Source organism: Cuculus canorus, chromosome 8 (genome assembly GCF_017976375.1).
Source record: "Cuculus canorus isolate bCucCan1 chromosome 8, bCucCan1.pri, whole genome shotgun sequence".
NCBI classification, from domain to species: domain Eukaryota; kingdom Metazoa; phylum Chordata; class Aves; order Cuculiformes; family Cuculidae; genus Cuculus; species Cuculus canorus.
The window spans coordinates 14,670,004-14,684,839 of record NC_071408.1 but is presented as its reverse complement, the minus strand read 5'-3'; the positions used below and the strand labels follow the sequence as shown (position 1 = coordinate 14,684,839).

The following is a 14,836-nucleotide window of genomic DNA, read 5'->3' as shown; positions in this document are numbered from 1 at the left end:
TTTACTTCGTAAACTTTTAAACGAAACTCGCTTGATGTCAATTCACACCATGTGGTTTTATCTACAGGGAGGACAGCTCTGTGCTTGTTCATATGAGATAGCAGCAGCGTGAAGCCACATAGGCAGTGTGAATCTACATTAAAAATAGGTGCAGCAGTACTGGGTTTTGGAAAGACAAGCAATGCTGTGGATTTTGGGGTGAGACGGAGAGAGCATATTAGTCTGCAGAATTGTGACTAGCTCAGTGCTCTAAGACAGCCTTCTTGAAATCTGTAAACACTGCTGAGCTCACACACATCACACCCTAGTAAGATAATTCAAGATAATGTTTTTTTCATTTACAGATATGAGCTCTGAAGCACACAGGTCAGCCCAACCTGGAGGTGTTGATTGACAACCAAATGAACATGAGCCAGCGGTGTGCCCAGGTGGCCAAAAAAGCCAATAGCATCTTGGCTTGTATAACAAATAGTGTGACCAGTAGGACCAGAGAAGTAGTTGTGCCCATGTACTCAGCATTGGTGAGGCCGTGACTTGAATCCTGTGTTTGGTTTTGAGCCCCTCACTAAAAGAAGGACATCGGGGTGCTAGAGCGTGTCCAGAGAAGGGCAGCAAAGCTGGTGAAGGGGCTGGAGACCAAGCCTTATGAGAGGTGGCTGAGGGAACAGGAGTTGTCTAGCATAGAGAAGAGGAGGCTGAGGGGAGACCTTATTGTTCTCTACAACTGCCTGAAAGGAGTAGAGAGGTGAGCACTGCTCTCTTCTCCCAAGTGACAGGTCATAAGACAAGAGGAAATGGCCTCAAGCTGTGCCAGGGCAGGTCCAGATTAGACATCAGGAAAAACTTCTTCACTGGAAGTGTTATCAAGCACTGGCAGAGGCTGCCCAGGGAAGTGGTTGAGTCACTGTCCCTGGAGGTATTTAAAAGACTGGTAGATGAAGCGGTCAGGAATATGGTTTAATAGTGAACAAGTATGGTTGGACTTGATGATCTCAAAGGTCTTTTCCAACCAGACAATTCTATGATACAATCTCTTAACAGTCTATGAGTACCACTGACCATGCTCCCACAGAGTCAGTAAACTTGTTTATCATATTGACAAAACAGCTGTTTTTCGCATCTCCTCAACCCTAAAGTACCTATGTCACCAGCCCCAGGGAAGCAGGGCAGACGCTTGGGCACAAGCGGAAAGAGACGCAAGCTCAGCTTCCCCAGGTATAAGAGCAGAGAAGAAATCCTCTGCAGAGGCTGGGAGGGACTGGTGTAGGACAGCATTTGAGCTGATGCTCAACTGAGACCTAATTGTTATTAAATAATTATTACCATTCAGTGATAGTTAAACCTACTTTGCATGAGAATCCATTTTAAGAATCACAAATAGCAATTGTTATGGAATGAGCTTGAATTCATTCTTATAAATTTATGAAATAACAATCCTATCTATGCAGACCTCATTTACTAGCTGGTGAAATGAGCAGAAATAAAGGAAAGCTAATAGATAAATCTCTTAAGCAGCTCCAAATAAAATGTAAAACTACTGCAAAACTGCACAAAATAAAAGGCATTATTAGCTTAGAGTTTAGTCTGTAACTTTACACTGATTTCAATATTGCAACTTTTCATTAAAAAAAGAAAGATAAAAATAAAAATCAACAATGAAAATCTGTTCTAATTTCATTTTTTTTCTCAACTATAACCAAAAAACTTTCTAGATTTTGTTTGACAAATTCTGTTTTCCATTAAAAGGAATTCTCACAGAAAATTTTCACAATCTATTAGCAATTTCCATGTGAAGTATCTGTAATGAAGCAAATGTGGAAGTCCCCTAATGACTTTTTTATTAGCAAAGACAGACAGACAGTTGAGAGCAAGCTGACTTTCTGTAATTAGCACTGAACTAAGAAAAAAGCAGAAAATAATGAAATGTTTATCAGAAGTGATTGCTTGAGCAGGTCTATCCCAATGCTTCTCTCTCTTTCGGATTCGTTTTTTCTTTTGATTTCTATGTCGACATGTTCAAACAGCACTTTGTTCACTCTTTTGTTTCTGCATGTACTGTAAATTCCAGCTCTGCAGAGAAGGGCCATTCCATTCAGTGCTGTGTCCATTGAAGACTTTTTTAAGCACATGGCTTTGTGAGCAATAGAGCTAATGATACCTGGTTTCCTGCAGCTCTGTGTCTCCTGGTTGGGTTCTCTGACATCTAATAAGGTGTGACTGCCAATTAAAGACTTTCCTGTGGCTGACATAGTCCTAACAGCACTGTCCCATGTGGATTCTCAGAGGTCTAATAAAGGTGAACTCATAGTGTGCTTGTGCATCCAATGAAGGAATGCAGGTACACTCTCACCTCTGCCCGTCTTTTTTGTTTTCCCAAAACTTTTTATAGCAAAATACTTCCTATCTTCCAGCAAATTTCTTTAAAAATAGCTACAAAGCTCAAATGTGACTGAGGACACTAAAAAAAATATACAAACACATACTGAGTTTCTTTGGAAATACAGGTTAAAAACTGCTATTACTACATGAGACTAGATTAATCTCAATCAAATGACTTAGATCTGAAAAGTAGTTTTGCCCTAAGTGGTATTTTTTTTTCCTTAAAATTGCTGACGGATTTAAAGAGCCATCCCTTGAATCTCATCTGCTATAACTTTGGTGACCTGTCACTGCGTCCAGCAAACTATTCTTAGCTCATCAATTTAACTGGGGAGAGAAGCATTAGCTCCAACAACTTATCTTCTGTGTATCATGGACAGTTTTGTACAAAAAGGTTTTGTTCTTCTTCCCACTGAGCCACAGCCTGTGTCAGAAACTTCACGTTGTCCAGCTGGTGCCAAAGCATGCCTGTTCTTGGGCTTTCCCACCAGTGCAGAACTCTGACGGGCACAAAGGAAAGCCTTCAGCCTCTGTTCCCACACATGTGCTGGTGTAAGGAAGTGCTGGGGGCAGAGAAAGGTTTGGCTCTTGGCAAGTTCAGGCAGGAGAAGCCCAGCCTTACTCTGCCACCCTGATGTCATCCTGTGGTTGTTTAAGAGTTGCAGCCACCAACTTGACTTCATTCTCGTTACAGAGAGCTGAGATCAGACACAAGGAAAGACTGAGCCCTTCCTCTGCATTCAAATAATTGCTATTCATTGCAAGACAAAATAATTTTTTTCCAAGCGTCACCAGTAACAACTTAACCTGGAATTGTAAGACACAGGGCCTGCTCCATCACTGCCTTGCCCTGTCACTCCCTTGATTTCAATCTCTTTTAGTTTTTCACTCTCCATACCAGTAAATGGCATAAACAATAATTCCTGGTTGAGAATCTTTTGGCCTCGTCTTGTCCTCACTTAACTCAAATATCAGTGTCTTCACTGAATTGAACCAACACTAAGATGATCTTAAAAGAACCCTAATTAAGTTCACAGAGAACAAGTTTGCTGCTTTGCAGTTGTATAGTCATAAAAAACATAGAGAGATTGCACCAAAAATCTTAATGAAAATTAAAAAAAAATGTGGAAAAATATGTAAAAGATTACAGCATACATTTACTTCACGGGTTTTTGTGGTTTGGTTTTTCTTTTTGAGATTCAGGTGGAGAAAATGGTAGCATCTAAACATTAAGACATGCCACAATGTTTGTGAAATGGCATTTGTTGTCGTCTCCCCCCCCTCCCCCACCCCCAGCTCGTTCTAGTGATTATATTTTCAGAGCCTTGCTTTTATTTTCTGATATTCAGGGCATTTATGCCATGTAGAAGAGTTTCTCACAGGGCTTCACATTTGCACAAACACAATAACCATGCTCTCTCATAGTTCAAGTCTCACTATTTTGTGATGGAAAAGCTTGTTTATTCACACACAAAGGGCCATCCAGCTGTTATAAAGATCCCTCAGCTAAATGCTTCAGTAAAAAGCCAGTTCAAGAAAAAAATAATAATCAAACTATCCAGAATCTCTTAAGACTTTGGCTCCAAAGAGTTGCCAACAAGAATAATCCTTGAAAATGTTACAATAGTCACAAGTAGTCTCATAAAACCAACCACGTTTCATGTTGGAGGGAGATTTTATCTTGCAGAGGCAAAAAGCCCCACCACTATTTCTTTCCTGTCATGAGCTGTCATACTTTCAGAACGATTTTGTTCTTCCTCAGATCCCTGAGGTCTCACACAAACTGGTGCGGGTGCAGGACAGCAGGGTACAAGGCAGCTCCAGCACCACAGAGCTCTGCCTCTGAGGCTCAAGGTCCAGAGGAAGCAGTTGTGCATGGGCTAAACGTGACACGGTGAAGACATGAGCCTAGAGGAACAGAACTGCAAGGTGCTATATCCCTTGGCAAGTGCGGGGTAAGAGATGGGTGAAGGTGAGTCTGAAACAGGGCTCGGGGCAAAACTCCAGGCTGCCCTGCTGGGAAGCGGCATTATATGGGTGGATTTTAAATTGTTGCTGTGTAGACAGCCCTATGGACGTCCATGCTGGAGCAAGCGGGGACAAGTGTGACCTCCATACCTTGTTAAGAAAGAAATTTCTTTGAAAAGGAACCCATATTCTTTACACATTAATGATCAATATTCAAGATGAACAAAAGTATTCCATACCATAATATAATGTTAAAGAGTCTCTATCATGAAACAAATATACTTCAGAAAGTACCCCTTTGTTCTACCATTTTTTGTTACAGCTGCTAGAAATAATGACTATAGAACCTCTTTCATCAGAAGGTCATTTATGTCAATGGACAGAACACAGAGGATCAGATCACCTGCAGTAATTGCAAATTAATGCTCTACTGCTAATGCATTAACTACACAATATTGATCTACAATTCAATCATACGGGCTACTGTGAAGTGATTTTTACTTTAATATTTTTACACTTTTATTGCTTTTTCCATAATGCATTTTCTCTTTCCACTGGAATTTTCTACAATCATCTCTATTTTTAATTTCCTACAGCAAGATGGCTTTGAAAAATGTATGTCTCTTTCAAAGTCTTGCAAAAATCTAACAAACCATCAACGTGGCATGGTAAATCACACACATGATGCAAAAGATCAAAAAAAAATCCGATATACATCTTATTTTGATCAATTGCGGCTTTAAAAAAAGCTTACTTAAATTAAAAATAAAAATACTTCAGCCTCAGTGGAAGCCTACGGTAATGAACTGTACCTGAGAAAGATGCAGCCAGACATTTCTGGAGCTTTTGGTCTGCAATCAGTGCAGGATTATCTCCATAAATAAAGTTATTATTTCAATTTCATGCCTGTAGTGGAAAGGCCTTGGTGGATTTGGGTATGCTACAAAAAATATAATGCTGCGGAATCATGTGAAGAATGATTGAAATGGTTCAACATTTTTAATGAATTTTTTTTAAAATGTGGAGTCTTTCTGCAACTGTTGCTGAAGTTCATAAAATGGAAGAATGCCCCGTTAAATTGCGGTATAAAATTTTATTCCCAGCTACCAACTACAATAATCCCTTTTGTTTTCTATAATTGCTGCAAAATTTTCTTACACACAAAATTTTTGTGAGTAATGACACTAAGATGTTGCCCTCCATTTTCTAAAGGAGGGGACAGAACACATTTTGAATACTGAAACTCTCTCCCCAGACCATTTCCTAATATACTTGCTTAACACCACTTGAGGAGGTTATAGCATATACGAAAATGTGGCTTACCACCTGACTCTGAACTTGCATTCCTGTGTATGATGATTTGTTAAATGCAAAATAAATCCCCACATTTTAAAAATAAAAGCAATTTAAAAAAAAGAAAAAAAGCAGAACTGATTGTAGATGAAATAGCTGCAGAGGAAAACCTGATCGTGCTTTTAATAGAGTTACATTTATTATTCATAAACCTCTTCTCTAAGAGATATGCCACACTGCAATTAAATCAACTCACACAAAACCTTTGATTATCTTAGCCCATGAACGTCACCCTCTCATAGAAGAGAAGACACAGGAGTCTTGTCCGGGCCAAGCGAAAGGAAGACCAATGGCCACACAAGTGCTACTCTCCTAGACTCTCTAGCTGGGCTCCACGGATGGATCAATCTGCGCTGCTTAGTAGTATCAGAACGCATTTAATTCTGGATGAATCGATATTCCCTACCTTTTAAAAGTACTGCTAATGAGGAAATATCCACACACTATTTTGCGTAGCAGGGCAGTGATAGCAGTGGCAGTACCCACTCCCAAGTTTAGAGACTACTGTTTATTCAGCTGCAGAGCTCACTCCAGCACCATCAAAGTCTGGGCAACTTGTGTTCCACCTCTGGATCATTTAGGAGGCATCCTTGTGGTCTGGGAACATGACGATCACAAAATATGCAGTATATGTCAGTCCAAATATCTATTCAGCACCTTCTCCAATAGCATCCAAAACAGATATTTAATACAAGGCTATGGGACGCATACGTAGTTCCCCCAGTACAGTCTCAGCTTCTACCTACCTAACTCAGGGACCTGCTTTGTAGGGAATCTTAATATACTGAATCATTCGGTAGACCACTTTATTCGATGCTATCTTCAGATTCTCTACTTGCTCTGTACTTTGGTACTGAGAAAGCAGAAGTGAACTGTCAGAGCTGTTGTGATAAGCAACAGAGGTTTTGACTGTTAAAGAAGGAACAACTTGGACATTTGATACTAAAGACTTGTGAGACTGATTGGGATTCAGGGAGAAGTATACTAGTTGCTATTTGTATGACCTTATTAAGAAGGAAAACAACAGCAATGATTCTCATATTCCTAATTAGGTTCCAACGACGACCTACGAAGATGAGGCCGCCTTCTTCTGTTTATCACAACATACATTGCCTGAGCAGCAAATAAAATTTTCACGCTAGTCCTGGTGATGTGTATTTCTTGTAAGACCATCTATAGAGATCACTCATTTCCCTCTACCTTTCATTTTCCTTTCCCAAGATGATGGAAAGACTTATGGCCTGTGCTCACAATCTTGCATGAAGTTTACTAAAGGCTTATTTTTAAGTAAATGTAATTGAACTAGTTCAGAGCCTTACCTACACAGCAGCTTCTGTTTGGTTTGGATAAATGGATTCTACCATTTATCTCAGCTTAGTTTAAATGACTTCCCTGCTTTAGTGAAACAGAAATAAGCCAGTCAAACTGAGGACAGATTTGATCCAGAGGAGTTTAATATCAGTTCTAGAGATGATTCAAGTTAAATTGGTTAAGCTTAAGGACGAGAAGAGTTTTTTCACCATCTGTAGGAAAAATCTATTTAAAAGAGAAATTGTTCTGTAAAGGCCACAAGACCAGTATAGATCCAAGTCATTTCTGGAAGCCAGTGCCAAAGAACTTGAATACTACTAAAAAGAAAAGAATAGTTAATGTTTTGTAGATCCAATATTATTTCTCTTGAGCACTGACTGAGATGTCTGCGTTAAATTGTATTTCAGAATTTCCCATTACTGTTGGGGCAAACCAACAAAAAAAAGAAAAGAAATAAACATAATAATAAGATACACAGATTATATAAACATAAAGTGCATAAATGTCATTTAAAAACTTCATTTTTAGTCATTCAGAAACAGATATGGCAGATGTAGAGCAGAAAAACATTCTCTGTGTAGTTTAGATCACGTAGTGTTGTTACAGATGAAGCCATTAAAACTGCAGCCATAACAAATGAAATGCATCTATAACAGCAAAAACATTCCTTTGCCAATCCTACTTTTTTGTAGATAAATGCTGCTCTGTAATTTGTACTGCTACTTAGTATTTATATGGAAGAAGCTCTCAGATCATTATGCAAGAAAGGTAGATCTTTTGTCGGTAGATGGGAAAAGAAGCATTTGAAGCATTCAAATTCAAACTAAAAAAAATCACCAGGAAATCATATTAATAAATCCAGAAAACATAGTAAGTCTATAAAAAACCAGTAGCCTTCTACTTCAAGCTCGCAGAAATGCTAACTTTGATGTGCGCTAAAAACTCCATCTAAACTAAACCACTGAGTTGGCCTATATGTTTTTTTTTTCTGAAACATAGCCAACAAACGACTATGTCAGCAGTCACCATAGCTGTGCAGAAAGGATGGTCACACTGACTCTGATTTTAATGTCAAAGTGAACCGCAGGAATGAAAACACTCCAAAGGAGTGACACAAAGCCGACATCCACAGGATCCACAGCTGTTGTTGTCTATGATGGGAACTGCAGATAAAGGGGCTGAGTAACTACCAGAATGTAGCAATATGTAATGGAATAGTATAACATAACCACCACTTGCTCCTTATCAGCCATTCTAAAAATGGTGCCCTGACATACCTAGAGGAATAGGTAAGGGGCTGATTGCCAGCCAGTTTCCTGGTGCCCACAACAGCAGGCCAAGGCTTCCAACCCTGACAGGGACTAAATGATCATGACAGTCTGGCCAGGACCTCAAAACAACCCATTAAGCAATGTAAACAACCTCAGCTACTGCATGCAGAGCAACATCTCACTCCAATCAGTGGGCTGCAATGCCAGCAGCTCTTGCATCTGCTGCTCCAGTATAGATTCTTGAGCAACAGAGATGTCTGGATAAACAAGTGTTACTTTACACCTGCTCTCAGTGGGACCAAAGTAGTGCTCTTTGAAATCCCTCTCCTCTTGAAAGAGCTCTTTGCAGAAGACAAAGCCCAAGACTAAAGCAAGATCACATAACTCAAGCTCCTCTGTGTGTCAACCTTGTTTGTATGACAAGGAAGAGATATTTAGAGTTTAAATCCTATACGGTAGAGGAAAGAAGTGATAACACATTCATGGCTAGCCTTTTCCCAGACTGGTATTGTGACACACCAAGTCTTCTTTTGGCAACTCCTCCTCCATCTGAAACGAATGTCTCTTAGCAAGAAGCATGAAGCTAAAACCACGAAAATTAATTTCAGTGATATAAACCCTCCACTATATTGATGTTTGAAAGGAAGATACATTATGGTTTTAACTGCAGTTGTTATAATTTTAATGTTCTAAAGAAAGAAAAGGTACCTGTAAAACAGAAGCCCCACTGTGCAGAAACTGGAGCCCACTTTCAGCAGAATCAATGCCTCCAGTTGCCAAGATGGGAAATCCTGGGAGAGCACGGGCTATGGCAGACACTGCACGGAGGGCAATGGGCCTAATAGCATTTCCTACAGAAAACCAGAACATTTTGTTAGCAATGTCAGAACGCATTCCTACGTAATTTGCACATTCCTCACGGTAAGGAACATTAGGAGCTAGCATCAAATTTGGAGATGCAGAGGTTATATTTATTCATAAATTGAAACCAAGTGGGTTTCAAGTGGTATCAATACTTGTAAAGTATTATTAATTTGGCTGAAATAAAAATAATTGCAGAAACATTTGGATAAACATTGCAAAGCTGGCTTGAACACTTTTGCTGATGCTCAAAAAAAAAAAGAGTAACAGTGCCTGAAACAGAAAGCAATACTTTATCATACAGTACACTGCAGACAGAGATCCATGTTTCTACATAAAGTATCAAGTTGAATTTTAGAACATAGACGTTGTCCAAGTGAGAGGAAACATCTAATTTATTTATGTCTGACTAAAAATTCTTTAAAAGCACCATTTCACTGCAGTTGACACTTCATATATTATTCAGTATGTTTCCCCTTCGGATGTTTGTCGATTCGGATAATCCTTTAAATAAGACCCCTTTAACTATTAGCACTATAGTCAGAAGCTCAAAAGAATAAAGTGTATCCATTTATGGTTGTATCTCCAAGACTAGAGCATGTGTTTTCAAAAGGTACATAAAGGTTGAATCAGACTACTCCCCACTACATTTAGAGGAATTATGAATAAAATCTCAACATATTGTGTCTGTAATGCATTGGATTTGGCTACATCTTATTGGCCGTATGCAAGTATTCAAACTATGCATACAGATGCTGCTAATTAAATGATGGGTAGCACAAACAGCTGACGCTTTCCATTATTTATTTTTTAGGCTAATTGGGATTCTATTCCTCTAGATAACCCCCGTATTATTAATATTTGTACTTAATTTAGAGAAACTGTAGGATAATTTTAAGCTACCACTGAGCAACAATATAGTCATGTAAAGGAGGGACACTTAGTTCCCAGAGAAACTGGCTGGCTATCAACCTACAAAAGGAAGTGCTAGTAATTTTTCTTATTTTTTTTTCCCCCCACTGTATTAGATAACTTGGGGAAATACCACAACATGAAATACTTTACAGCCTTTAAAGCTTTGACCTTCTCCAAGAGCAAAAAACCAAAAGGGAATAAAGAAATAAAAACAATGCAATGAACAAAGCAAGAGGAAGAAGAAATCACAAGTAGGAAATGTGGGAAAAGAGTGCATGCTGAAACAGTAGCCACTGCAATACCACATCTCTGCTGGGAAGCCTAACATCCTCACCTCCTCGACAAAACAACTTTTTCAATTCATACAAGCTGTGTTGCCATTCTTCTTCTACTCTTCTTTAAATAGAAGTATTACAGTCTGCTGGCTTAATTTTTAATTTAAGAAAGTCTTTATTAAAGGATAAGTTGCTTTATTCAAGCAGCCAGGTCTCCCCAAGGCCAGTACCTCCCTCCAACGTCTCCATCAGTGCTTGCTCTCAGGCAAAGTTTTAACTAGTCTCTATAAAGAACCTACTGAATGCTCAGCATTCTGCTCTCTAGAAATCTGCCATGCTTGTGCATCAGCTAAGATCTCTCCAGTCTAGCTGAAGGGCCAATGAGAAGAATGATCCCACAGAAGATCAGGTGACAAAACATGTTATGTTTCTGGTTGGGTGAAAACTAGAGCCTGGTTCATAACATTTAGAAATCTCAACACAATTACCTTGGAGAATCTACAGTCACACCAGAACAGGTCAGAGAAAGGAGCTGGTGCTCAACAAGAACTCTCCACTGGACACTATTTGCCATCATTTCAGCTGGATTGATTGTAACTTGTTTCAAAGGAACAGAAAAATTCTCTGAAAGATGAACAATACTAGTGTCCAAAAAGCAAATACTATGACAGAATTGATGGTCCAGTCTTAAAGAAATACTTGAGACAAAAAAAAAAGTGGAGCCATGTTGTTTGCTCATACAGATGCATTTATAAAGTCTTTCAGAGGGCATACATACCAGGACACAGCCTAAACCATGGAAAATAATCTCATTAGAAAACACTAGTTCAGGAAATTCTTCAAATATTCAGTGTTTGAAACTGAGGCTACAGGTTAGTATCAGACTTGTTATATTGCTTTCAGGCACTGACACGCTGCTCCAGAATCTCACTATGATGGGGTAGTCAGTGTTTAGAAAGGTGAAAGGATATAGATGCTGGTAACTCAGAAATCACGTGACTAGAAGGAAATTTCTTCACAATCTGGATGAGTTAAAAACTGACATCTGCCTTGAGGCATGGAAGTTTATATTCTTCTAACCCCAATGTAACTCTGAGAGTTTGCATTCAGTCAGTTTTTAAGCCTTGTAGACCCTTGACCTTAGTGATATCTTTTAGCAAAGAGTTCCACAAGAAAATACTTCCAGAATATAGTGGTTCTTTTTTTCAGTTTGATTTAACTAGCCACCTTAATTAAATGACCATCTCTGTACAATGGTCAGTAGAGGAAAAGGAGCAAACAATAGTTTATTTAAAGTTTCAGCACAATAGGTAATCAGAAAAGCCTTCATTCAGCCCAAAGAAATCAAGCATATGATGTGATGACACCCAGCAGAGTTGGCTATGAGACTTAGAATTTATTATGGAACATAGGTGCTTTTTTAGTACTAGCTACATTTGATATTCATAATATGAGCTATTACTTACATTTGGTGATTAGTAAATTAGTGATAAATTGGTACGATCACAAAAATATTCCCTTCATCTATAATTCACCCAAATGAATTTAAAAATATTTCAGAAGTGCTTCTGATGAGAGTAAATAAATGGCTTTAATGACAATCAGAGGGCTGACTTAGGCGTCACTATTCAACCCAGCATTTTTTTCTTTAGTCTACAGAATACAGAACAAGCACATCAGAAAGCACAGCCATTCTCCCATGTATTTCTTGATCAACAGTTCAGAAGATTCTCCTTTTGTAATAAAAGCTGCTGGTCTGGAATACAATGTGATTTACTTGTGATAGAGATTCTACTGCCTAGTGAAATGGAGAAACAATCTTCTGGACTAAAGCTGAAAAAAAATACAAGCAACAGTGATGTCAAGCTACTAAAAAAAAAGGGGCAGCAAATAAATTTTAAAAAAGGCAAATGACAATCAGCTTTGACTAAGGATCTCTATTTTCTTGCATTTTCATATGAGTACCACAGGAAGGTAATAAATTCTACTACAGAGATTTGTAGAGAAGTTTTTAAAAGGTTGAAACAGAGGAGATTTAATGCCAAATTTTAAAAGAGCACTAAGTAGCAGGAGGAATTTGTAGAATGTTTTCTGATAAATCAGACGGTATTTAAGAAGCTGAGGTCCAAATTCAGCATGCATTTGAAAGACAGCTCATGTGCTAAAAAATAAGCATCTACCACATACTTTGACATGGTAATTCCACTACTTAAGCACCCATATCTGGGGAAACTGCTGATACAGTACCCTCCTGATAGCAGCATTACAGCTGCTACCAGATGCTAGAGGTGGTTGTCATTTACCTTGCTGTAAAATAATGAGATGCAATAAACAAAATCCATTTATCCAGACCTGAAGTAGGGGAGTGAGATTTGAAAATGAAAGACAGACAGAAAAATACCTAAGATGACATGCTAGTCTCAGTTGAAAACTACTCGTTGAAGTCTCTCATTAATTGAGAAACAAACGCTTGCTGTTATCACAGAATCACAGAATCACAAGGTTGGAAAGGACCCATTGGATCATCGAGTCCAACCATTCCTAGCACTCCCTAAACCATGTCCCTCAGCACTTCATCCACCCGTTCCTTAAACACCTCCAGGGAAGGCGACTCGACCACCTCCCTGGGCAGCCTGTTCCAGTGCCCAATGACTCTTACTGTGAAGAATTTTTTTCTGATATCCAACCTGAACCTCCCCTGACGGAGCTTCAGGCCATTCCCCCTTGTCCTGTCCTCTGTCACTTGGGAGAAGAGGCCAGCTCCCTCCTCTCCACAACCTCCTTTCAGGTAGTTGTAGAGAGTAATAAGGTCTCCCCTCAGCCTCCTCTTCTCCAGGCTAAACAACCTTATATAAAGATTTATATAAATCTTAAATTATATAAAGATTTAAACAATTAAACAACTAAATGATGCAAAAGTTCATGACCTTAAACTGAATGAGTTTAGGTTTTCTCACTTCCCTCCCCTGTCTTTTTTTTTTAATATAAAGTCAGATTTTTGATGACTAGCAGGGAGCGCAGTCAAGGAAATCCAATGGCCAAAATGCAACATGATGGAGAAGCAGAATATATGTCAATCAAATGTCTCTCCCTGATCAGCACAGGTAGATAGAACTGCCCTTGTCCTCTGAGGATAGCAGAATAATGACAAACTGATGAGTGGTAATACTTACTGATTTGTTTGATTGTTTATTTTTCCTTAGGAAGTAGAAAACCTCTTACCAATGCCAGAAGACGTGCTTTATTATGATTTTGTACGTTCTTAGAGTCTCCAGAGGACTCGATTCTATCAAAAAAAATGTTCACTAAATTGAAGCTTGAGAGCCTCTTCAAGGAGAAGTCTGGCATTAAGCTTTAAGCAACCCAGTAGCTTTGGAAGTTCCTAACATAAACAATTCAGATCTTTTTGATCCCAGTGATCCAACAATGCAGAAAAAGTCTTGGAAGTTTTGAATACTGGGCTACATTCTCACTTGCAATATATTGCAACAATGTGGTAGGTTAAAGTCTTTAACACATATTTGCAGCAACTCTAAGTGGGCCTTTAGGTAAAGATGATCCAGGTCCATTGAAAAACAGGTAACAGAACTGAGGTGAATCAATTTGGACTGATAGTGCTGGGCTTTAATCTTTAAACAGTCTGAATGGTCTTCATTGAACTCTCTATCAACAAAAGAAACAGATTTAAAAGGAAAGCAAACTTTTAAATCTTTGATTAGTAGACAATTTAAAAGGAAACTTTTGTATCTATGGTTACTAGATGGAATAAAAATGAATTTGGGCTATAATTCTCCCCATTCTCTGCATTGTAAAGTAACTTTAATTTTTAATTTGCATTATATTATATTACAGTGAAATTCTTTCCAAATTTAATTTCAGATTTAAAACACAGAGCCTAAATACTACGAAGAATAATTAGCTGATACATTATTTTTGATTATTAAATTACTGATAAAAGTCTGTGCTGTTAAAAAAATAACCCCCCCCAAACCTAAGCAACATCACCCTCCCTCCCTCTATAAATACATTCTTGGAAGACAACAAACATTGTTATCTCCCTGATTAATAAAGCAAATTCGAAAGAAGCCAATGACAGGAAGTACTAGACTTGAGTGAAAAAGCATTACATAAGGGAACCGGTCTGGGAAAGTTCAGGTATTGTAGATGATCAACCCAGTGCTGTGGGAAATAACTAGATAAGAAAGTCTGGGGATTAAAAAAAACCCCAGAAAACATAATTCTTTCTTAAGACGTTTTCTGCATAACATGTGTATTGCCTAGTACTGGAGATCAAGGCACTTTGTATATATATTTCATATGTATATGCAAACAGTCCAGGGAAGTGTGCAGGTTATACACAATTCATTTGCATTGCACTCCGATTGCAATTATTCTATATGTTCTTTCTCTCTCCCACCTGTAGGTGGCCACCATAAGCTACACTTATCAAATAACTCATTAGCAGGGTTTTCAATACTGTCATATCCAGATAATTAGCAATTT

General features: G+C 38.5%; 1 protein-coding gene across 4 annotated transcripts in view; it reads right to left on the bottom strand.

Annotated features, from left to right (window-relative positions):
* Positions 1-14,836, bottom strand: part of DPYD (dihydropyrimidine dehydrogenase) — a 362,200-nt gene that overhangs the window by 59,716 nt on the left and 287,648 nt on the right. For all 4 annotated transcript variants that reach the window (XM_054072633.1, XM_054072630.1, XM_054072632.1 and 1 more), the window contains exon 19: positions 8,991-9,133. In XM_054072633.1, the coding sequence (XP_053928608.1) occupies positions 8,991-9,133 (143 nt within the window). The remainder of the gene's footprint in view (positions 1-8,990; positions 9,134-14,836) is intronic.